Source organism: Phoenix dactylifera, chromosome 1 (genome assembly GCF_051530095.1).
Source record: "Phoenix dactylifera cultivar Ajwa chromosome 1, Ajwa_hap1_PhDact_Kaust_v1.1, whole genome shotgun sequence".
NCBI classification, from domain to species: domain Eukaryota; kingdom Viridiplantae; phylum Streptophyta; class Magnoliopsida; order Arecales; family Arecaceae; genus Phoenix; species Phoenix dactylifera.
The window spans coordinates 8,249,862-8,273,859 of NC_143190.1; the positions used below are offsets into that span (position 1 = coordinate 8,249,862).

Consider the following 23,998-nt stretch of genomic DNA (forward strand, 5'->3'; position numbering starts at 1 on the left):
ACTTTTGAGTCACAAAGTCCACTTCAGAAAGGTAAATTGTAGCCCCTCCACTTATCACATTGAAAAATTTTTATAATAGGTAGAGTGAGCTAACAACTTGGCAAATAAACTTGATCATGGTAATGAATTTTTCATTGAAGACAAATGACCTTCAAAATTTAAGATAGATTTAATTTTTATTGGACATTTTGAATGAAGGTTCAAGGAAACCATTTTATGTTGATTCACATAATTCGTTGAATAATTGTTCAAAATCAAATGACCAAGACACAATTTATATCTCAGATAAACTCTTATATCCACAGTTTTATATTTCTTATAATGGTTGAATTATATCCATGAGGCCATATATTTTTTCACCACTAATATAGATGCGGTTATACACATATACATACATAGATATATGCATATATACATATCCATAGATATATATGGGCACATATATTATATTTTAACAGATGTCACAGTAAATCATGATTGTTGGTTTATAAAGGTATTGTGGGAATATAGGTAACTGGTTGCTACTGGTTGCATTTTTATTCTTTTATTTCTTTCTCCCCTCTTCCGTCTTTTCCATATCTGCGTCACTTGTCTTTCTTCCCTCTTCCATCTTTTCCACACCGGTCTGTGCTCCACTATGATCTTGGTGCCAATGGTGTTGTGGACAACATCACCCTTGGTCGCGCCAACGATCATCGGCAATGATCTTGCTGTGGATAGAGCTGAAACTGAGGGAGCCCTCGAGGCAAAGGGTGGAAGAGTTGTTGACACCTCCGAACACTGTGATGGTCTAGATTAGAGGCTGCTGTTAGCTTCGGTGGTGGCAATGTCTCCAATGCAATGTCATTTGAGTAGTAGGAGAGGATGATCCCATTGATGGAGAGGAAGATGACATCAACGATGGTGTTGTCGAAGGTATTGAGAATGTTAGATCAGTAAAGGGTAGTTGTTGTTGTGGATTTTTTGGGATGATGCTAGATGGAGGCAATAGAGAGGGATGGTCTGAGTTATTAAAACAGGAGATTGAGTTCTTAAAATAGGATAGGAGAGGAGAGGTGCATAGAGCATGTGAACTGAAATTTTCTTACTCTTTTAATTTTAGTTATTGTACTTGCCATTTGATAATTTTCATTAAAATGAGCAACAACTTGTTTTCAAAACAATCACCTAGATTGTCCATGAATAAATGAATTACCCATATTAACTGAAAAAATGGTAATGAATTTTGTGGAAGCATTATAACAAAATCCATAAAGAAGGTGGGCCTTGGTGCAATGGTAAGTTTGCTCAATTGTGACTTAGGGATCACGGGTTTGAAACACGGAAATAACCTCTCTGTATATTGGGATAAGACTATGTAATCTGAGCCTTCCCAGACCCCGTAATGGCGGGAGCCTTGTGCACTAGGATGCCTTTTTTTCTCTCATTGTAGCAAAACCCATGTACATATATATTCTCATTGGAAAGTTGGATAGGGACATATAATTCCTCATTGCTAACATAGATAAGACCATATAAGTCCTCACAGTTAATGCCGTTGAGGCCATATATATAGAAGGGCAATTACCCAACTATGGTCCCGATGACTTGGGATTGTAGGTGGGGGGTGGGGACGGACCAAACCTTTGGTATGCTTTGCACAAAATTGCTACACCAGGACTCCAACCTGTGCCTTTGTGCCTGTTAGCCCAAGTTTTTTACCATTATACCAAGCAATGGCCACTTGTGAGGCCACATATATCTTCACCGATAAGTTAAATGAGGCCCCATGAAGTCTCGAGATCCACAAATACCACTTGGCTAATAGTCTATATAAATCCTCATTAATAATTTGAACTAGACCACATATGCTACCTAGCCAAAGGTCCACTTATGTCCTTGTTGGTTAATAGATGGGGCCACTTATATCTTCAAATAATTTGGACGAGGCCACTCATATCTCATTGTTCCACCAAATGAGACCATTCATACACTACTGCAGCTTGGGAGCTATATAAGTTTTTCAAGTTTGTTATATTTTTTAGGTTCAATAAAAGTTCACAAATGCCTTTCAAACACTTGTAGTCTCTGATGAAAAATAGATGATGCAAATTTTCTAAAAGAAGAATATTTCCATAATTCATATAATTCAAAATATCAACTCAAAATCTCATATAATTCATAATTTCTATATCAAAACCAAAACGAAATTTCAAATTAACATAGTAGCAAACTCTCAAAGAAGAATAAATCAAAACCTTTGCAACTACTTATGGGTTCCAATATACAAAAAACTTTAAAGTAGAAGCTAATAGTGGGGTTTGAAATTTCAACCCTAAGTTTTAGAAATAATCCTAAGGCTTGAAACTTTAAAAGAAGATAAGCTTTAAAGCATGGTTTGCTGAACCAGTCGGAACCGATCGGTTCAGCCTATACCGTACCGGTGCCGGCCAGCACTGGTACGGTAAACGGCTCCTTGCCAGTACCGGTGCGAACCGGTGCGCACCGGTTCAAGCCTGGTACCAGTGCGAACCGGTCCGGTTCGCACCGGTACAAGCCCGGTACCAGCACCGGGGAAGAAGAAGAGGAAAGAAGAGGAAGAAAGAAGAGGAAGAAGAAGAGGAAGAAGAGAGAGGAGAAGAAGAAGCCTACCTCCTCCCTCGGGCCGACGAGGATCACCCGTTCTCCGGTGCGGTTCCGACCCTTCTTTGCTAGTAGGAGAAAGGGGGAAAGTGAGGAGAAGAGTAGAGGAGAGAGGGGAAGAAAGGAGAGGAGATAGTTCAGAAAGGAGAGAAGGAGAAGGGTCGGGAAGAAGAATAGGAAAAGGGAAAAGAAAAAGGAGAGGCCCGCGCATGGGGCAGCGCTCCCGCGCCCGGCGCGCGCGAGTGGGGAAACGCGTCCCCGACTCGCGCCTGCGGTGCAAACCGCGCGTCCACGCGCAGGGAATCGCACGCGCACGGTTCCCCGTGCGGGCTTTCCACGCGGGGCAGCGAGCCCACGCGGGGGGCTTTTAATGCCATAGAGTGGCATTTATTGCCACTCTCTGGCCAAACGCGTCTGCATGTTTTTTTTTTTTTTTAAGCGGAACCGGTCTTCTCCGGCATTCGGTCGGTTCTGCGTACTTTGCTTTAAAGTGATACAAGATTTACAAGACATAAGAAGAAATGATAAGCTTTGAAAACTGACAAGGGTTTAATAGTTTTCGAACAATATTTAAGCTTGGAATTAGCTATTTGAAAAAAGAAATAAAACTTAAATTCGAGAGATGCAAACAGGTTATTTACAAGGTAAATCATAAGATTTCTAAAAGGCCATGTCGTTTGAATTTGAAATCCACACATATGCTTGAATCTGACTACTTGACTCAAAACTAAGAAGTAAACTTAAATTGCTAAAGCATGGTTGAATGTTACTTACCTTTAAATCCCATGAAATAGAAAAGATCTAATCTAAACGACCCACTCCTCTTTTTCCTCCTAGGTTGGTTCTGTCTTATATTTGTTGATTGGCTAGGTAGGTTGGCAAATGAGGTGGGCCAATTCCATGAATTCCTTTATTTCTATTTACTTTGACTTTATATGTAATTAAGGAACAACCCTCTAGTTATTATTTATTAAGAAAATAGTCAGTTTAAATTCCTTAACAATAGAATGTTGATTTTTAGCTCTAGCTCAAAATCCAAATTTTTGGGGTCATGAAAAAATTTGAACTTTTGAATGCTAAGGTATTTCTTAAGATTTAAGGACTCATAAATTGTATTGTTTCCAAATATTGCTAAAATCTAAAAGTCTGGTGAGAAGTCATAAATCTTAGACTCCCATGCATTTTACCTTAAAGGACACTAGACAACACTTGCAGCTTTAGGATACCAATTCATTTTCGAGTTTTGCATACGTACGTTAGTATGTATCTTCATGTGTATAGGTTGAATATGATGCCTTAACCATGACATCCATGGTACACAAAGGGGGCAAAGTGCAACTAAGATCGCTGCCAAGCTTATATACAAATAAATTCTGGAAGTTGAAAATGTGGATATATGCATATCATTAAGATTCTTTGAACAAACATGATTTTATCTTTATATCGGCTTAACAAAACTTTTATCTAGTATTATTGTAATAGTTTACTGCTGCTCTTTACCTTTTCTGAATTTCAACTCTATCCTACGCTTTTCTATAAATTCTTTTCGCAAGTACAAAGTAGATGTGCTCTCTCCTGATCCTTTTCCTTTCAAATTTAGCCAGCATATATGAGCACCCAATCAATGCTGTTGGCATAGGCTAATACACGATCAGTGTCATGAGCATTGTTAATACCTTATAGCGTATGTTGATAGCTGGTTGGCATTTCAAAAATAGTGGCCTTTGCCTTCGTTCTCCTTTGGTTGGCCTCTCTCCTAGAATCAGATGAATAAATCGTAATCACTTTTATATATTTTTTTTCAGAAACTAAAGTTTCACTTAAGTAATTTAGTATGAGAATATAGAACTATCATTCATTATTTTATAGGGCAGTGGCTCTCTTCTTAGTTTTGAAATGAATAGGTGAAACATCATTACTTTAATCATTTGATTATCATATCACTCAATTTTAGATCCTTAAATTTGATGGAGACTCCATGAATATATATGTGTACAAAAGGCGGTAAAACCCTCATGCAAGCACCACTCAAACTATCTGCATACAGAAGGTTTCAGCTCCCTTGGGTGGTTAAGAGTCCCAAAGAGTTGAACCGCAAACTTGCAGACTGCCTTGTTAACTAGTCAGCAACTTGGTTGTCTTCTCCATAAACATATGTAACTGAGATATAGGATAAACCTTGTGAGGCCTTCTAGATATCATGAAGAATAGGGAGATAGGGGATTTTAGTTTCCTGATTAGATTTTATCCATGACATCACTGTACAAGAATATCCCTTGATCCATAGGCAAGAGGCTTCAAACATAGCAAAAACAGCCATGACACCCTCCCATGCACCACAAAGCTCTGCCATAGGAACAAAACATTGAATAATATTCAATCTAGACACTCTTAAGGGCCTTACTAGTATGGTCTCTAATTATCCAAGGTCTACAATCTCTGTACCAGGTACTGTATCGGTACCTTAATGGTTTGGTACGGTATGGCACGCACCTGTTATAGAAATAGCCCTCCAACTATTTTTCTCATTTAATCTTGGGACGTTTCAATATGGGTTGGTACGCACCTCGGCACACCTCGGTAGAGGCGGTATAAGACGGTATGGGGTTTGTGCTGACCCAAACTTGAGTTTTGTACCGGCACCCACCCGGTATAGTATGGTATGCCCTGTACCGAGCGGTACATGGCAGTACATCAATCCATGCCGCAACCAAAGTTCACCTTTAGATAACTTGGCTGCAGGAGATAACAAGAATCAATAATAGATGAATTAAATGGGCTGTAACCAGCAGAGGGTCCTTAGTCAAATAGAAAATGGAGGGAAAAGGTTGGAGATCTAAGACCTTTTCTTAGACCCATTAATATTTTAACCATGCCAGATAGTGTCATTGTGTAGGGTTGATGCATCTCTTACCAGCTCAATAGAGATAGACTTTGTTGCCCTGGTATGAATACTGAGGTTTCTGCATCATGCAGATTGCCCCAATTTTGACAGTGTTTCTAAAGTCAAGTGTAAATGTATTTTGAATTTCACATGAAACCAATTACTTCTCCATGAATCTGTTTTAAATGATCATCACAACCTCTAGTTAAATCTTTGGATTGTAAACTGCCTACTTGATCTTGTTAGCTGGCTTTTGTTTCTCTGAGCAATTTGTGCCAAATGAGTATCATTTATTACTGAAATGGACTGAAGATTAATTATGCATCTCCTGATCTGCCAAATTTGCAGCTTCTTAATGTATACTGCTCAAAATACGAAACTGGGGGACTACTGTGGCCCACTATGCACAACACAACTGTCTTTTCTCTGGTGCTTGCACAGATAATTGCCCTTGGAGTCTTTGGGATAAAAGAATCATCAGTTGCCTCAGGCTTCACCGTTGTCCTAGTGATCCTTACACTCCTTTTTAATGAGTACTGCAGGCAGCGTTTCCATCCTGTATTCAAGAGTTTCTCAGCACAGGTTGGTCCAAGTTCTTGATTGCAATCAATACTGTTCATTCACTGAAAGAGGGGGGGTTCATGCTATAAATAGTCTAAAAATGCAGCAGGGTTCTCTAGCATACCATCCTGTTAGCTCCTTATTGATTGGAATACTGATCAGTTTTTTTTTTCAGAAAAAATTTAGAAAAAGGAGACCTGGTCCAAGTTCTTTATTGTAATCGATACTGTTCATTCACTGGAAGAGGGGGGTTTCATGCTATAAATAGCCTAAAAATGCAGCAGGGTTCTCGAGCATACCATCCTGTTAGCTCCTTATTGATTGGAATATTGATCAGTTTTTTTTTTCAGAAAAAATTTAGAAAAGGGAGGGCGTGCCCCCCTACCCAGCCACCCAGGTGTAGACGTGACTTGAGTCCAATTCATTGGGTGCCACAGTCCAATGACTTACCAACTGCACTAGTTGGCACCCACAGCAAGCAACTTATTATACTTGCTTAGTTGCTTTTCCCAATCCAAGGAGTAATTTAAATAGGTTCACGTCATATTACCTCTTATAGAGTCACAGCAGCGTAATTGATTCTCTAAAGCACTGTTTTGTTTTTTGGGTTTTGTCCATTAGGTTGCATTAGATAATCCAAGTTCTCTGACAATATAGGCTGGCAAGTAGTTGGTGCTTAAATTAGATACCAGTGGGATAGCAAATTTCCTTTTCTGATTAAGGTGCTGGTAATGACAGGATCTTATTGAGATGGATATAGAAGATGAGCAGAGTGGAAGGATGGAAGAAATTCAACAACAGCTGCATCCAGCTTACTGTCAATTTCCACCTTACACACAGGATGTATGTGATGTAGAAATTGAAGGCCCAAGTGATGTCGATGGCCAAGATAGCTCTAGAGGTTTGGAAAATGATTTTTCTCACCCAACACTCCCTGGGTTTCCACTTTCTAGACTGCGGAGAGCTGTTTCATTGCTCAGTATTCTTGTAAAACTTCAGAACAGAAGGTCATTAAAGTAAAGTGCACGGCCTGTTTAGGTCATCTAGGCACTGTGGTTTGACTATTTGAGGGCTCTCATCTTCTTGTGTGTATATATATTTTTTCCATCCCTTGTGAAGTTGGTTTCTTAATCTGATTAGTGCCTATAGATTTTTTTTGGCTAAAAAAAATTCTGAGAGATTTTTTTCAGAGGTATTATATAATAAAAAGTTACATAGTTGATTTTTCTAAAAAAATTATTCTGCAGTTAGCCTCAAATGGGAGGGTTGAATGTGTTGGTTATCCAATATGAAGGTCAAAAGCAGGCGTTATGAAACCAAATGCTCTTTTAGTAAATAAAGAAGCTGTGAGCCAAAAACAAAAAAAGGCAAATGAAGAATTCCTAGATTATACTGAGTTTTAGGGACTTGCATGGCGTCGGGTTCAGATAAGTGGCGGCGAGTCATGTCAAAAACCACCCAGCCTGAAGCCTACTTGCCTTTGTACCCAGAACTAGCCTTCCCTTGGTCCCAAAAAAACAAGGGAAGCTCATCTAGGTTCGGGTTAAGGGCTTTGCTCAGAGTGCATATGCGTACGCCATGATCCATGGATCTCTAGGAGACAGACAAGAATCCAGACCTCGTACAATTAGATCCTTGTTGGATGACCTGAAGCAAAACTGATTGCTTCAGGCTGGCTGGTGGAAGTAAGTTTAGATAGTGGCCAAATAGACTAGATTCAGGTTAAATTCCTCAAGATCCAAAACTCTGGCGACAAAAGTTTCCATTCCCATCCTAATTTCAAACGGGGCGGGTAGGATTCTCGTCAGGTAATTTCTTATGATAACCCCTCACGCAGACTGATGATTTTATTTTAGTTACAGGCAAATGTTTTAGAACTAATAAACTCTGCTCGCTTGCTCTTCATAGGATCCAATCGGATTTGACAGGTTTCATATGAAATAAACAGGAAAAGCTTATGAGACATTAAAAAGTGAAAGACAACAGGCAAATTAAAACAGACGGAAGCATACGTTCCAAACTTTATGATGATGACAGTCGTATAAAATTGGTAAACCTTTTTATTTATGAAAAAAATGAAGTTGGTGGACATCACATGCATGTAAAAGATATATCCTAAGGGACAGCTTTGAAAAGTTTAGTTCGATCACAAAAAATGTATCTAAAAACCAGGCCGACTTTTGATATTCGACATTTAACTCAAGGTTTGTGATCCAACAATATTCCAACCGGGAATTGAAATGATCCAGGCTGATTTTGAGATAGTAAACTTGGGCGGATTGGTGGGTTTCTGATTTGCTTATAGCTTTGTATCAGTATTTTTGTTCTAAGTTGGAATTACCCAAAAAACGAAAAAGAAAAGACTGACAATGAAGAGTTTTGAATGTAGAGCAAGAAAAGTTTTATGAAATAACAAGGGAAAAAAAAGGACGAAGAGGGAAACAGAGTAAGAAAAGTTTTATGAACGTGGGGGAGTTGTGAGAATTTTCAATGCAACTTGATGGGTTTTAACAGGTTTCCCACTTTTACGAAGCGATTAGCTGCATGCTCCTGTATGTGGAAAGCAAACTATATATATTTCTTACTAAGCGATTTGGTCCTTGCTATGTTATTGAATCTAGCAACGCTTCAGTATTCTTTTTTTTAACATGTTATTATCTAGTGCTTAGTTTTGATTGACAAAAAAGGCTTTCCTCATGCACTTCTACCTTCTTTCCGGTCATAAATAAGCACTCTCTTACACTTTCACACAGATCCTAAACAATCCAACCAGTAAACAATTCATGCCTCAGCCTATCAACTCCAACTATGGGTCATCTATGGGTCTTTTTCTGTAACAGAAAAGTCATATGTCTTTCTTTATATCTGAAGGCATGCATCTATCATCATGAAGGGCACTGCCAATGCAGATCATAAAAATATATTTTAAACATGAAGGTACTAGAATGACCCAATGAATCACCTATATCCATAGTTGTTACAATGGACTAGCTTCCTACATTCATTTGGTGAAGGGAGTTGGTCCTTGTGGAACTCATGGTGATTATGAAAGTGGATCAAATCTCTTTTATAACTTACAATCATCTTGCTTGATTTGTGCTCCTTCTGTGTCGCTTCTCACGCCATCATGCGTCGCTCTTTCATTGGCTTCCTCTCCTCTCATGATGTAATAGTTCCAATATAGCTGTAATGATGATGATAATAATAATAATATTAATGTTAATGCTGCCCCTTCTCTATCTTACTCTGTTTGTCTCGACATGATTAATTCATTTGCACGTAATCGAAAGATACTGAGCAAACATAATAATCAATTAGATTAATCCAAACAACGACATTAGGAAGGAAATATTCGGCGAACTATCTTTATCCATCTATGCCACCTTTGACAACTCGATCCGGGCCACTACAACAGCTTCTTCTTGGAAGAGAATCATTAACAAAGGCATGGCAAGTCTTTCTTGTGACAACTACTTGATTAATGAAATCCTTGGTTGATATGAAAGATGTGGAAAGAGGCTGCTAATAGGTGTGTGTTAGCTGCATCAAAATCTAAGCATACTTTACTCCTTGGTGACTATCTCTGTCATGGAATAAATTAACCAATGGATGCTCTGCGATTACATGAATAGTATCAGAAGAAAAAATTGGTGGCTTGGGTTTTGTCTTGGTTTAGGGGTGACCCATGATGAAGTTGCCTCTGATGTTGTTGGTGATTTTTTTTATCTTAGGTGGGCTGATGGCATGTGCCATCAAGTTGCCAAACCTTGACGTTTTGCATGGGGATCTTTCTTCCAGAACCCTAATAGGATTGGGATATTCTCACCACTTTACAGTCATAATCATGGTGTTTGTATATTAATTACTGTCATAAATCATAAACCTAGGGGCTGATTCAGAATTAAATGGAATTTCATGGCAGCCTAATCAAGAAGAATGTGTTTAATCTCTATTTCAATGGAAGCTAGTTTGGTCCCGCATGATTGTCCTGATATAAGCACATCTACATGGGATGCATGTTGATGATGAGCACTGAAGTATGATGCTGTTGAGTTCACTAACGTCCATCAGTTACAGACCAGACTTTTTTGATCATCACTATAACAAGCACATGTATGCCATCCTGTTGTTCAGAACGTCACACCGGCATTTGATCTATTAAGTAAGTCTCTAGCAAAAGATGTTAGAAAGTGCTAGATGTGAGTTTTGTAGAAGTTTCAGAAGAAAAAGAATTTTGATTTATCATATGGCAAGATATCGATATGTTCTGAAAGTATTGGGGCTGTTGTAGTTAAAATGTAGTTAAAGACAGTCCTACATGATCAGCATTGTAACAGAGTGTTAAGAAAATCAGTACCCACTAGCTAATATATCTTTGGAGGAGTAATCCCTTGTATATACTTTCTTTCTTTAATAAATTTGGGTGGCTTTGCCTTCCCTTCATTCAAACGAAAAAAAAAAAAGTCTTTCAAGGAGCAATGTAGATAAATTAGTCACTTCATATACGTGTACACATCAAAATGAATGGAAGTTAAACTGCCTCTATGACTTTATGAAGGCATTCAATTCATCCGACAACAACGTTTTCTAGGGCTACCAACCATGTTGATGACTACAGACCATGAGACACGCACAGTGTTTGGTTGCTTTGATTAAAAAACTATGTCTGAAATTTTCACCCTTGAAATTTAATCAACCAAATCTAATCCCAAAAGGTCATAATGGAGGTTATAAGGTCTTCAGAACAAGTACCTAAATGTTATAAAATCAGCTCACAACAAACCTGACCATTCCCCTCAGAAGAAAGGACATGGAACTTTCATGACCGTTCTTCAATGGTAACTTTTACTAAAAAGAACTTAATCTGGTTCTTTCTTCCCCAGAAAGAAAGGGTGGCTCTGGTTTTCCAAATATAATGTGCATGGTTTTTGACCTACTGAATTGAAGTGGTATAGCATGGTCCAAAAGGAAAGCTGAAATTCGTTGCTCAATGATAGACAAATACCCCTTCAAGTTGTTACTCATAGTTAATGTGAGAAAGACTATTGAGCAAGTCAGTTGCTTCCCCTCATGTTGATGTCACTGCTGACATATACATTTTTTAATGAGGAAATCCTTTCTGCAATAGGGTCTCTTGCGAAAATTTTAACAATTCAGAGGTCCTTTCTCCCTAGAAGATATAGGGTAAGTGGCTCCCCAAAAATGATGTGCTCTAACTTTCTTGGTTCATAAATTAAAAGGAGCCAATAACTTTCTTTATATTTTGGAGTCATCCCCAATAAGTTGGTTTTTGTTCTAAGAGAAGAGTTTTGGCTCAAAAGCAAATTTTCGTGCGTTCGCTCTCAAATTTTGTCTCAAAAGCGAGGCCAGGTTCTTATTCTCATGTGCATATAATAGTTGCCAAATGTTCCTAGAAATGCTGGACTAGAATAGTTTTTTTCTCTCTCTATCATACTATCAACAATCTTAACAAAGGTTCGTTGTGTGATATGGAGGGGGCGAACACTTTACTCTGTTTGATCTCTACTCATATTCTTGCAGCCTTCCATGAAGCATTGTACCTCAATTAGTTGGATAAGATTGAATTCAACTTTGCCATGAAGCAGGGGGTCCAAAATTTCAACATTCCAATAATTAGGGGGAGTAATACAAATTCGTGTCCTGCTTACTAGCCTAAAAAAAATTGATGATCTGTAAGCACAGACCATCTAATTGTGTGCGAGCTAACAAAGCATAAAATACATGGAAACCAAGGATTGGGCTTGGGTGTAGGAGAAAAATTAATGGATCATATATGATTGAAATCGATGAGTTCAAGTATTCCTGTAGTGCTCTGATCATTGGAAGTGAGGCATAAAAAATAGTCAATAGTTTGAAACTGTTCTCCTCTGATAATAACAAATAGATGCCTCAAGAACCAAAACCGCATTAAAAATTGAGAAGTCTAATTGTAGAACAGAAACAACTATAATTTAGTAATACAAGCCTGCAAGCAATGCTATACTACACCTTGTTATCAGCGGACTTATCCGCAGTTTTGACTTTGTATCAGCTTTTATATTCTTCACCAAAAGCAAATAACTAATGCCTACTCGTTTTCTTTCTCTTCCTCCCCCAACTAGACCTGCCTACCCAAAACAAGGTTAGGCAATGTTGATTTATCTTACTTGACTCCTCATTGTCTCTTGAATCTCGAGTCTAAACATTATATATTTTGTTATTAGTTTCTTTATGGCTAATTATCTACTTTCTTGCATAGGAAGTTAAAACTAAGACTTCCTCACAAATGATTGAAGTAATATGTTGTGTTCTATTATTAAAATTAAACTGAATTTTCTTTGAAGCTAATATATCTCCATTTTTTTCTGTCAAGAGATTTGAATAGCAATGCATCTTCTTGGAAATCCATGCTAGTATCTGTTGTGAAGTTCAAAGCAGACAATTCATTTGATTAAAACTTATATTTCATATTTTGGAACAAAACTCAAACACAATTAACATCTTCATCTCTTCTATTGTTATTTTCTTATTAGTGATCGGGAAGGTGTTTTAATGGTACTTATTGTGAGAATTCTCCTATAATATGTGAGTTTAAATAATTAAATCTATCAAGACCCAAATAGTAATATATAGTGGCCAACATGCAAACAGGAGCTCCTACGAATTACGATGACTTTCCACAAGCTTATGGTTTATTATTTTAAAGATGTTGGTGGTTGGAACACCAGAGATATCGAGTTTAAAGAGTTGCATAATCAATCAGTTCCTTTGTATGAATACATCCTGTTCCCTCCTTTGGTCCAGTCAACCTCTTCATGCATACACCTTGATAGACTTTTGACACCTTTGGGGCATTGTTCCTGAAATTATGCCAAAAATCTGGTACAAGTTTTTCTCAAAAAAAAAAAACAGGTTGATGCAAGCTAGAATATTCAACTCAAATCTCACAATGGAGCTCAACTGAATTTTCAGACAACAAGAATTGATGGGAAAATTTTCAAAAACCTATTTTGAGGCCATTTCTAGCATTTTAGATACAATTTTGGCTGGATTACATGCATTTTTGGGGAATTGATAGTTAATTTGGCCCTAATAGCAGCAATATCCATTACCAAGAACTGATATCAAGATAAGTACAGCCGTATAAACATATATTTTCAAAATCCTCTCTTATGCAAAAGTCTCCTTTCAAATGGTGAACAACCAGCCTTATAAGGATTCAAGGGAAGAAATTTATCAAAGAGTGCCTAAGAATGGATTATATGATAAATCTAAAACTTATCAGAAAAAAGGTTCATAGGAACTACTTAAGGAAACATGACTGAAACTTGTTCTCCGAGATTTGATCATTCAGATGGAGATTGAGCTCTTCCCTACTCTGCTCATACTCTTAAGTTGGCACCATATTACTGATGCGAGACCCAGAGCGGAACGTTGTAAATCCAAAGAACGCGGACATTTGAGCTGCTTCTCCCCTTAATTGGTCAGAGACAAGACTTTGAGGAATCAAACGAATCCTGGTCCCATGATAGGCATGGAAACCCCTATGAAGAAACAGTGGCAATTTGGGCCCCCCCTGCTATCTAAGGTCTAAGAGGAGGAAGGTGTTGCCAAATTGTCAAAAGCCCTCCGTCTACTTTAGCGCCCTCTGAAACTTTATGACCAGAAATTACCTTGGTATGAATCGGAAAGATGCCCTCCTTTTCTTGTGCTTATGATAGTGATTGTGAACACTTCCAGCACCTTTGATCCCAATCCTGTCATCACATGAAAACACCCCAAGATGGCTAACAAGACGGCCCAAGCTTTGAGACCAAAAGAAGCCTTGAGATTGAAGCGTACTTTTAAGTCAGGGACAATGAATTTTGGGCTGAGTTGGAGGAAGAACAAACAATAGCAAGCTCCCAAAGACTAAACAAACCAACCACTCCACACAGTTCGAAATATAATTGCTCAACTTTATAGAAAAAGAAAAAAAGAAGAAAAAAGATGACCAAAGAAGATGCAATCACCATGAAGACTTGAATCAAAAACACAATTCAAACATCTCTTCCAAATACTTGAATTTATTAAGGTTTTATCAGAGGAATTCAATGCCGTCACCTTCATCGATGCTACAAATCTACACAAGCTCATGTACATCAATCATCACTGCAGGATGAGGTGCACCGGTTCTTCGAACAAACACTGCTGCATCCCTTGGTAGCTCGGAACCACATTCGGGTAGATCAAAGGGCTTACCTCGCTCCAGTTGATGCTCTCCGATGTGATGCTCCCATGGTGCTCAGCAACCATGCCTCCTGCTCCATAGTAGAAATCAAGGCCTTCCGATTTCACTGGGTTGCACCGAAGCAACTCATCGAGGTCGGCTGCGAACCCGGTTGGACCTTGCAAGCCCTCGCCGAACGCCGTGGTTGTGGCGTTCGCCAAAGGTGTCATTGTGCTAGCTGAATCATCATAGATTTGTGGCAGTGTAGCCGACGAGGGAGGAATGAAAGGGCTCTGAAGGCCTGCGTTGCTTCCGCTAGAGAACCTCCCCTCATTCTTTATGAGCAGCTGCCTCATGGAAGCATGCTCGTCGTCGACGTGACGATCGAGCTGGCTGGTCGAGTACATGGGCATGGCTGCTGGCTCAGGCCAGTACGTGCTCTGGCTGCTGCCACCCTCGCTGAGAACTCCTAAATTTCCACTCTCATCTCTTTCAGCTCCTTGCTCCATCCCTCCACCTCGACGTGCCTGCTGCTGGTGATCCTTGCGCTGCTTGCCCAAAAGCTTCTTCTTCAGTCTCGTGTTCCAGTAGTTCTTGATGTCGTTGTCTGTCCTTCCGGGCAATTGGGCGGCGATTATAGACCACCTGCTCTCCCACACAACACAAGAATTAAAGCATGCTATTCAAGTCCAAAACCATGCTAACTAATTAAACACACGACGCGGCCATGTCGTTGGGCTTAGAATTATTGGTCACCTGCTACCGATGCTGATATAGAGGCTGCAAATGATGTTATCTTCTTCTTCAGAGAATCCTCCATGTTTAATATTTGGCCGGAGATAGTTCAGCCATCGGAGCCGGCAGCTCTTACCGCATCGCTTGAGGCCTAATTAATATGACACAAGCATGAAACATTATGTTACCTTGACGACAATAACAAGAGATCAATAAGAGATATGCGATGGGTTTCTAGGTGAGATGTGCACCAATCTTTCGAGGGAGGGCGATCCAGTTTCCGCCAGTGCCGTGCTGCTCGATGTAGGCCTTGAGCCTGGCGTCCTCCTCCGGAGACCATGGACCTTTCTTCACGCTGGCTTTGTCGCAGCAAGGGGCTCTTCCCATGGTATGTACGGCGGTGGCGGTGGCGGTGGTGGAAAAAAAATCCTTTAGGACTCTAGGTTTGTGGGGTTGGGAGGCTCTCTTCTGCTTCCTTCGTTGGCCTGCTCCAGTCGCTGAAGCCTGAAGACTTACAGAAGAGAGCTGAGGAAATGAGGCGATAGGGGAGCCTTGGACATTGGCTTTTAAGAAGTGGCAGGAATTAAATAAGTTGGGGAACGAGAGCCCTGGGTTTCTTTCTGTTTGTCTTTCTTAGGCCAGAATCTCTATCACGCATTCGTCAGCGCATGGACCCACCACTCTCCTTTGGTGCCTACGCTATGTCATGTATGTATACATGGAGAATGCGACATAAGGCCTCAGCATGAGGTCATGTCGAGGTCTAGAGGAATGACCGTTGTGATTATCACTCATTTATAATACCTCTTATGACATAGAAATTACGGCTGCTATTCGCCACTGTTCTATGCCTAGATAAAAACAAAAATTATTAAATTCAAATCTCTCTGCAAATTGAAAAATTACATCTTTATTATTAATAAATATTAACTTATCTATTATTTTTTAGTTTAATTAAATAAAAAAGAAGTTATTGATATTTGCATGTATACTTTCGTAAAACTCTGTTGTTGTACAAATATCCGTAATATAACGGTTGTTCTAATAGTATTTAAAAAAATCATATTTATATTAATTAAAAATATAATAAAAATTTAAAATTTTGCTATTTCTTCTATCTTCTTTTTTTAACTATCAGGATCGCGATCTATTTGCATGTCTATCTATTAAAAGTATTTTAGTAATTTTAATTTGAAACCATTAATCTTTTAACGTCAGAGTATATATACAAAAATAAAAATAAAAAAAAAAGGGTGGGAATAACTTAAACAGTTCATGTGCATGGTTATATTATGAGAAAAAAATGTTTACTTTATAGATGGATGCATCAATCGATGTCATACGGTCACTGTGAATTTTCACTAAGAATGATAAAAGACAGTAGAACGACCCTTATACATATGAATTGTTGCTAAGAAAAGATGGCTACTAATTAGCTCAATATGAGGCTGAAAAAGCTTGGATTATTAAATGGAAACTATCTTCAACTATGCTAATCAAGAAACTATCTTAATAGAGATCCAACTTAGCATAGAAATTTGAGTTCAATATTATAATGATGCTTGAAAACCATGTGGCCTTCATTGTCCATATGATGTTTGAAAACAATACGGCCTTCATTGTCCATATTTATTAATGAAGGACCTTAAGTAAATAATAAATCAAAAAGATTCTCATCAAAATAGAGAGACCAAAAGGTTCGCTCTACTTTTTGTTAGGTAACCAAACAAATATATTGTAGAGCCCATAAAATTTTAAGAATAGCTATCAGGGAAAGATTAAAGAGTCTAATAAAACCTAGCAACTTGGAGATGAGGTCCATCAATCTAGTTGTGGAAATGAGGCAAACTATCACAACCTAGGACCTTAACCAAAATGGTTAGCCGAAAGGTATATCTATGGTTGCTTAATTTTATATAAGTATTCAAAATCTTCTCGGTGAATAGCCAATATGAGACTAAACACACATCCACACAGGCTATCACACCAACACTCACTAGTTTTTATTATGCGTCTGAGTTTCTCTTGATTGGGTCCCACTGGTCCCAACCCAGGTTGGAGGCTTCAAAAGTGCCGCATCCCTAGCGTCACCAATTTGAACCTTTCCATCGGGAGCTTCCTGAGAAATTCTCCTCCTCACCCTACAAGACCCCAATTTAAGATTTTAGTAATGTGGCCATCCGTGACAAATAAGGAAGGAAAGGCCAAACTCTATTTGAATGGCTCCAATGAGAGAAAAAGCAATTGGATTGGTCATCAGATTAAATTATCTTGCCTATTTTATCTTTGTCAAAGAAACAGTATAAGACATGGATTGGTATAGGTTCATGCATTGCACTTGGTAAAAGATCTACTCATCTGGGAACAAGAGAGGGTCTGGGTCAGCCGGCCAATGCTACAGTTTGTGGATTAAAGGTGGTCGGCAGCCGCTAGGTCAACGTAGCTTTCTCTATGATGATAAAAAAAGAACAAAAGAAGAAGAAGAAGAAGTTGGTGGATATACGAAGTCCGGAGATTAATTGATTCAGTTTCTCTTGTGAGCCACACACCAGTATACCGTGCCTATGCTTCTTTTTTTTTTTTTTGCTTGCTGCTTTGGGAAAGGGTGAAGAGGGGGAGGAGAACCTCCCCCACGTAGCAACCCCACACTAGGCCCCTCTCCCACCAGGACATGTCCGATACGAGTAGAAAGCACCCCCTACCCCCTCGGAGGTAGAGGAATACCGATGTTTCTCATACCCTCCCCATCTTGCGGACGGCCCCACCACGTGGAAGCCCTCTCACAGGTGAGTATGTCATCCTAGCGCCATCTTGGTACCAGTGGACCAGTAGCACTCCACCGGCAGCGTATAGGCGTAGGGCATCCGGTCCCCGAATTTAATCGACGCCCGTGCATTTCGAATCTGGGCCATCCTGATAGAAGCTAACGCCCCATTTCATCTGTGCTACCATCTTGGTGGCGTGCTTATACATTTGGTACACGCCGTGCGAGCAGAAGACAAGTATGTATCTTGTGTTAAAATGCTACGGCTTTTTATATATCCACATGATTCCCTTTTCACCTACATAATGATCTATTTCGTTGGTGCCTATATGGTCGATTTGTTGTGCCTAAACAGCGATAAATTAGCAAAAGTTGATCAGGAGCTACAGTTCAAAATCACAATTTTTTTGTGCATATGATGGTTGGGTATGTGAAGATCTCATTAAGAGTTTAAACATGCTACATCATAATCTTCTTCTCAAAAGTTTTATATGGGCCAAATGCCAAAAAAACAACAAAAAAAAAAGTTTGAAGCTAAAATAGCAGGTCCTAACACAGTTGATTTGAATAACATTGGACTTAATTTTTTCTAAAAGAAAATTCAAGACTGAAAAAATAAGTAAGGAGAAGCCAAGTTAACAACTCATCTTCTATCATGGTTTTCGAATTTTACTTTGTAGAAGCGAATTGAGGCTGGACCTCCCAGAATGGAATTGGTATTGGAGTCTAGGTTTGCTTCAACATATTTGAGTTAGTCTGAGGTGACAAAAATTTATTGTAACTATAACTCATCAAGTAGCCTATATGTAGTCCACCACAGGCAAAATCTAGACAAGGTCTCATACACTTTAGTTAGGACCAGCTCCAAAGGATAAGCTATTTCTTACAGCATGCGTTTCTTCACGATCACAATTATCATATTTTCAAGTGTGTGAATCCTGTAAAAGTTAGCAGAAAAGTAGAGTCCAAGTGGTAAACTGAGAAATTTGAACCCTTCATGTTGAAATAAAAGTCTACAAAATTTATCTCGTTTACTGACATCCGGATGGCGGCTCATCTCGCGTTTCATATGTGAAAGTTAAAAAATGCTTAAGTTAAGCATTCTCATCACGTAAGATGATCGATTCTCAAGAAAAGAAAAGCAAAAAAAACAAGAAAGAAAAGAAAGAAAAGAAAAAGGAAACCAAATGGTCCCTAATGTTACACATTGTCAAGTCCTCACCTCTACCCAAATTTTCCTTCTATGGACCCAGGGGTGTTGATATGATAGTCTCCGGGAGTTTGTCCGGTTCAAGCAGTGGGATCCACGAGGCCTTTTTTGTCTAATGTTGAAATATACCACCTACGTCATGAAATTGGGGAAGGGGGTATGTGCAATGTATCATCAATAACAACAAATTTGTCTGGTCCAGCCAAATGCACTTGTAGCGACTTGTACAGCCATCATATGGATTGTGACACACGACAGTCCATGGACGACAGCAAGTGATTTAGTCCACGGCTCCCCTGCACCATGCATTCAATCACCATGTGCCAAATGTAAACAGGCTCTCTACAGCGGAATAACTGTACGGCAATCATTGGACTTCATTTTTATTTTTTATTTTTATTTTTATTTTTATTTTTGGTGTGTGATCCCTCCTCATATAATCTTAATTGCAAATGCAAATTCTTGTTTCGTCTGGTACGGGATATATGCTAGCTACCACTGGAGGGACGACTGCCCTTGCGATTCAACCTAATCTGAAAAAGGTTTGGTTTTTTTTTTTTTTTTAGTACAACGAAGACTCATGCACTACGTGTGTGGGTGTAGCTCGTAAGATCAGGAAAAAAAGTATAGAGTGAAAGGGAGAAGGGACAGATGCGTAGCTCTTCCAAATAAAACTTCCGAAGTAATGGACTGTATAAAACGTCACCCAGTCTACAGCCCTGCTCGTCTTCTTGTAGACGTGTGTAGCCTGATGAGAGACACGCTCGCTTGGAATACAGCGGATGTCGTGGAGCAGCCGCATTCCACTAGTTGCGTGCCCCTGACCCTGAATCTACCGGATCACTGTGGCCGAGTCTCTCTCAAGAAGAATGCGGTCCACACCCAACACATGTCTCACATAGGTGAGGCCCTTCAATGCTGCTCTGAGCTTAGCACCCAAGATAGATTGATCAAATATTCGGTGACCCCCGAACGCCACGAATCTGGCCTCCTAGTCTCGGATGACAAATCTTGCACCTCTGTTGTTCTCTCTTGTGCTAACACTATTATTGAAGTTCACCTCAAGAAAGATAGGGGTGGAGGGGTCCTAGGAGACGAACACTGTCCTGGGCACTACGAGAGCTGAATGGGAATCCCAGATTTCCACAACCACCCCAAGGGATGACGATGTAGTGCTGCCAATAACCTCCGTCGCATGAAGCAGAGCTCGGTCCATCACCAATCTCGGTTGTGCTGCTCTATCCTCAAAGACCAGGATGTTCCTATCAAGCCAATAGTGGTAAGCGAGGTAAGCCACCCTGATCCCCAACTCCTCGAATCCAGGCCTCCATGAGGCATCCCTCAGGAAGAATAAAAAATCCTCGACCAACGACCACCTCTGTTGCAGCCCGAAAGAAGCCGAGGCAAGCCCCCAGATCTGAACCGCCTGCGGACAACCAAATAGGGCATGGAAAATCGTTACCTCCCACTATGAGCAAGCCCAGCAACCTTGGGGAATGCGCACCTCACGTCGAGCCAGCATGTCTCTGGTGGGCAAGTAGCCCCATGCCACCTTCCAAACAAACATGGGTGGATGCACAGCCTTCAGATCTAACCACCCTCAATCTGCCGTGCCGGAGTTCTCCCAACCAATCCAAGCACATCCCTAGCCTTTATCTGTACTATTACTATTTCTTTTGTTCTATAATCTTTTCAGTAAAAATCCAAAATTAAGATTCAAACAGCCATAATGATGCTTGATTTTTGATATGCCTTTTCCCGCTGCATACGTTAGAACTGGCTTGATGCTGTCCCTTTCATTTTAGAAGCCAAGTGGCCAAACCGCAGCACCGACCACATGATTCAGCCAATCAACTTGAAATGGGTGAACCAGCTTGCAGCATGTTCACCAAAACCCGGTGACTAAGTCCATCAATTAGTTTTCTCAACGTTGTTTTCGCCGGAATCAAGTTGAAATTGAGAATACAACCAGAGCAATGATATCAAGGAGCTAGATCCAATGATGGTGGCAACAAGAAATATATTAGTTTACAATGGGATGAAAGTGAATAGTAATATTCATCCATATCTGTTTTTGTATATGAATCTATTAGATATAGGAACAAATTTGAGAATTCAACTAATATCCAGACCTGTATTCACATTTTCTATAAAAAAATTGGATATAAATATAAATGGACAATTATTAGATCTATATTTGAATATTCAATTCTATTTATATTCTATTTAATTTTATATGGCACTCATAAACTTAAAAAAAATGTGAATATATTAGGTGATATTTACTAGATTTACTTCCTATGGAGTGATATTTTAATTTACTGATCATAGAGTTTAACTATTTAACTTATATTCTTATTTATATATGTACTTTCAGTGGTTCATCTTTATCCATTATGAATATAAATTTTTATATCCAATTAATATCCATATATATATCCAAATTTGTCAAATAAAAATAAATATAAATATAAATATATTGATTTTCAATCAATATCCCCAGCACTAGTTCACTACTTACAAGTTTTAAAAAGAGTTTGAAATTTTATAAGATTGATTGAGCGAGACATATATATATATATATATATATATATATATATATATATATATATATATATATATATATATATATATATATATATATATATACACACACACACACACACAAAAACATTTTTTAAAAAAACTAATGCGGAGAACCAAGAAACAATAAATAGTTTTACAGGTGCAAACTCATCATACCTCGTTTGAACCATTGCTAATTAAACTTCAATAGTACTAAACCACAACTCTGCCCATCTTGGCCTACCAACAAATTGGGTCAAACTGTGTGAGCTTCTAGACTAAGTTGCGCAACTACATGATCTATTAAATTAAACCTTTATGTTATTATTTGCGAATTGCACGAAGGTTGGAGTCGTGCTTTTCTCCATCCATGCAGTGATTGGCTTGTACCGTGGCGGCCAAGCCATAAAATATTGGGGCCATTCTTCTTGCCTGCCATCTATATTATGTGGCATATCCCCATTACGAGGAAAGAAAAGGAAAAAAAAAACGAAGCAAAAAAAAAAAAAGAAAAAAAGAAAGGTGATAGAGATTTTTGCCGTAGAAAATGCATCATCTCTTATTCGGTTTGCGAGCCGCCCAATGTATTTGGAGACTTAAGGCCGTTTTATATTTAAGATCTTACTTGCAGTGGGTCGGCTTAAGGCAAACTTATAAGGAAACTTTTTTTCTTTTCATTGTTTTTGAGGCATTTCCTACGGTGGGCCTTGTTTGGGCTTAGGCCTTAGGCGACTGCCTAAGTTGCCTAAGAATTAGGTGGGTTTGCCGGTAGAATGGCACCTTGATGGGGATATGCGACAAGTAGGCTACATGACCCAGCCCATGATAATATAAAGTGAGGGCCTTGGGTCGGCCCATTGACATCGATGTCTAAATGACATGCAAGCAAGGTCCGGTTATAGATTTGCCATTTAGGTCGTCATGAATGTCACTTAGCACATCATATCCAAGTAGTCAAGTTACTTAAAAGATGCTTAATTTGACTACTTTGGTTCAATATTCAACTCAATACAAGGAAATATGGTGCACCTAAGGTGGCGGCTAGAACCGACGTAGGTTAGGTCAGAGCATCCTAGGTGTCATCTATACTATGCATCACATTGAGTGCTTTGATTGCTTTAGCAACTACTCTGATGAGTTCAAATTGTCTCAAATTCTTCGCCAAAGCTTGCCATCCTGGTGGGCTCAACCCAATTGACAACTAATGTGTCGGCGAACCACGTAGAATTACGTTGCCAGTAGGTCCCATCATGCGGTTCAGCCACCTACTATTGACTGATTAGAATCCATGTTTATGGAGAAATAGGGGTGCAGAACTAGACTATGGACTTGCATGAATTTTCCCAGATGAGTCCATCCATGGCAATCTTGACTTCGTCTCCCCAGCTATCTTTCACTTCATTCTAGTGTGTAGTAGATACACCCGGAACCAAACCAAGCACCTAGTTTGGACACCAATCAGGGGCTGAACCTTGCCCATGTCAACCAGAACTGACCTTTTTCTTTCTTTCTTTCTTTTTTTTTGACTAAAAAGCGAGTATGTGAAACGTTCAGCTCAAATGGCAAGCTTCATGATGCATGCACTTGATGAAATCCAGACATTTTTTCTTGGTAACCATATCCCCTATAAGTGTCCATTTCTTGAAGACTTGCAGGGGGCCATAGCCTTTTGAAGAACCATCTCTAGTTTAATGGTTCATTCGAACTGACCTTTTTCTTTCTTTCTTTCTTTTTTTTTGACTAAAAAGCGAGTATGTAAAACGTTCAGCTCAAATGGCAAGCTCCATGATGCATGCACTTAATGAAATCCAGACATTTTTTCTTGGTAACCATATCCCCTATAAGTGTCCATTTCTTGAAGACTTGCAGGGGGGCATAGCCTTTTCGAGAACCATCTCTAGTTTAATGGTTTCATTCGTTAATTTGTGATTAGATTAGGACAAACGAGCAGGTCCCTGTCCTATTCTAAGGGACTAAACTGTTTCCGCCCCCAGATTTTGAGAAGAGAGGAAGAAATCGATAGCAGTATATATTACCCTTGAAACAAACCTTATGGCGGCTACTTTCCAGGTTTCAAGCAAATGGTGTGATGCTGCACGTTACAGAAACATTCCACGCGACCAACATGGCTCAGAAATGCCACGTCATATGGTGGTGAAGTACAGAGCTGGATAAGAATATATCAAGGAAACAGAGTTTGCATCCTTGTCCCCTTCATGGCTTGACCTTGGCCCCTTCGTGGTTTGTGTTGGAAGTCTCCTTCTTTTAATAGTTTGTAATGTTGAGAGGGGTTTTAGTCCCACATTGCTTGTGTAGAGTTTTTTAGATAGCTTAATAAGCATTCATATCCTGCACATACTAAAATAACTTTTTGGTGGGAAGTTGTGGAGGGAAAGCCAATATTATAACTTTTATCCGTTTTGCATAAAATAACTGCACTAGCAGTTA

At 39.2% G+C, this 23,998-nt stretch overlaps 2 protein-coding genes across 2 annotated transcripts in view; one reads left to right on the plus strand and one right to left on the minus strand.

Moving 5' to 3' along the window:
• Window positions 1-7,198, plus strand: part of LOC103713672 (hyperosmolality-gated Ca2+ permeable channel 2.1-like) — a 30,582-nt gene extending 23,384 nt beyond the window's left edge. The window contains exons 10-11 of the mRNA XM_008800678.5: window positions 5,855-6,088; window positions 6,806-7,198. Coding sequence (XP_008798900.2) covers window positions 5,855-6,088; window positions 6,806-7,087 — 516 coding nt within the window. The 3' untranslated portion in view covers window positions 7,088-7,198. The remainder of the gene's footprint in view (window positions 1-5,854; window positions 6,089-6,805) is intronic.
• A 6,859-nt stretch (window positions 7,199-14,057) lies between these two features.
• On the minus strand, window positions 14,058-15,563 carry LOC103713671 (uncharacterized). Its single transcript, XM_008800677.6, has 3 exons — window positions 15,263-15,563; window positions 15,033-15,162; window positions 14,058-14,921 (listed from the first exon to the last, which is right to left on the minus strand). The coding sequence occupies exons 1-3, from the start codon at window positions 15,396-15,398 to the stop codon at window positions 14,216-14,218; spliced, it is 972 nt and encodes a 323-aa protein (XP_008798899.2). The 5' UTR covers window positions 15,399-15,563; the 3' UTR covers window positions 14,058-14,215.
• Window positions 15,564-23,998: the final 8,435 nt, after the last annotated feature.

Bases quoted from the DNA above. Each gene is read 5' to 3' on its own strand.
- LOC103713671 (XM_008800677.6), bottom strand. From the start codon at position 15,398: ATGGGAAGAGCCCCTTGCTGCGACAAAGCCAGCGTGAAGAAAGGTCCA. The intron at 15,163-15,262 runs GTGCACATCTCA...CATATTAATTAG, and splicing joins CGCCCTCCCTCGAAAGATTG to GCCTCAAGCGATGCGGTAAG. The intron at 14,922-15,032 runs GTGACCAATAAT...GTGGGAGAGCAG, and splicing joins TATATCAGCATCGGTAGCAG to GTGGTCTATAATCGCCGCCC.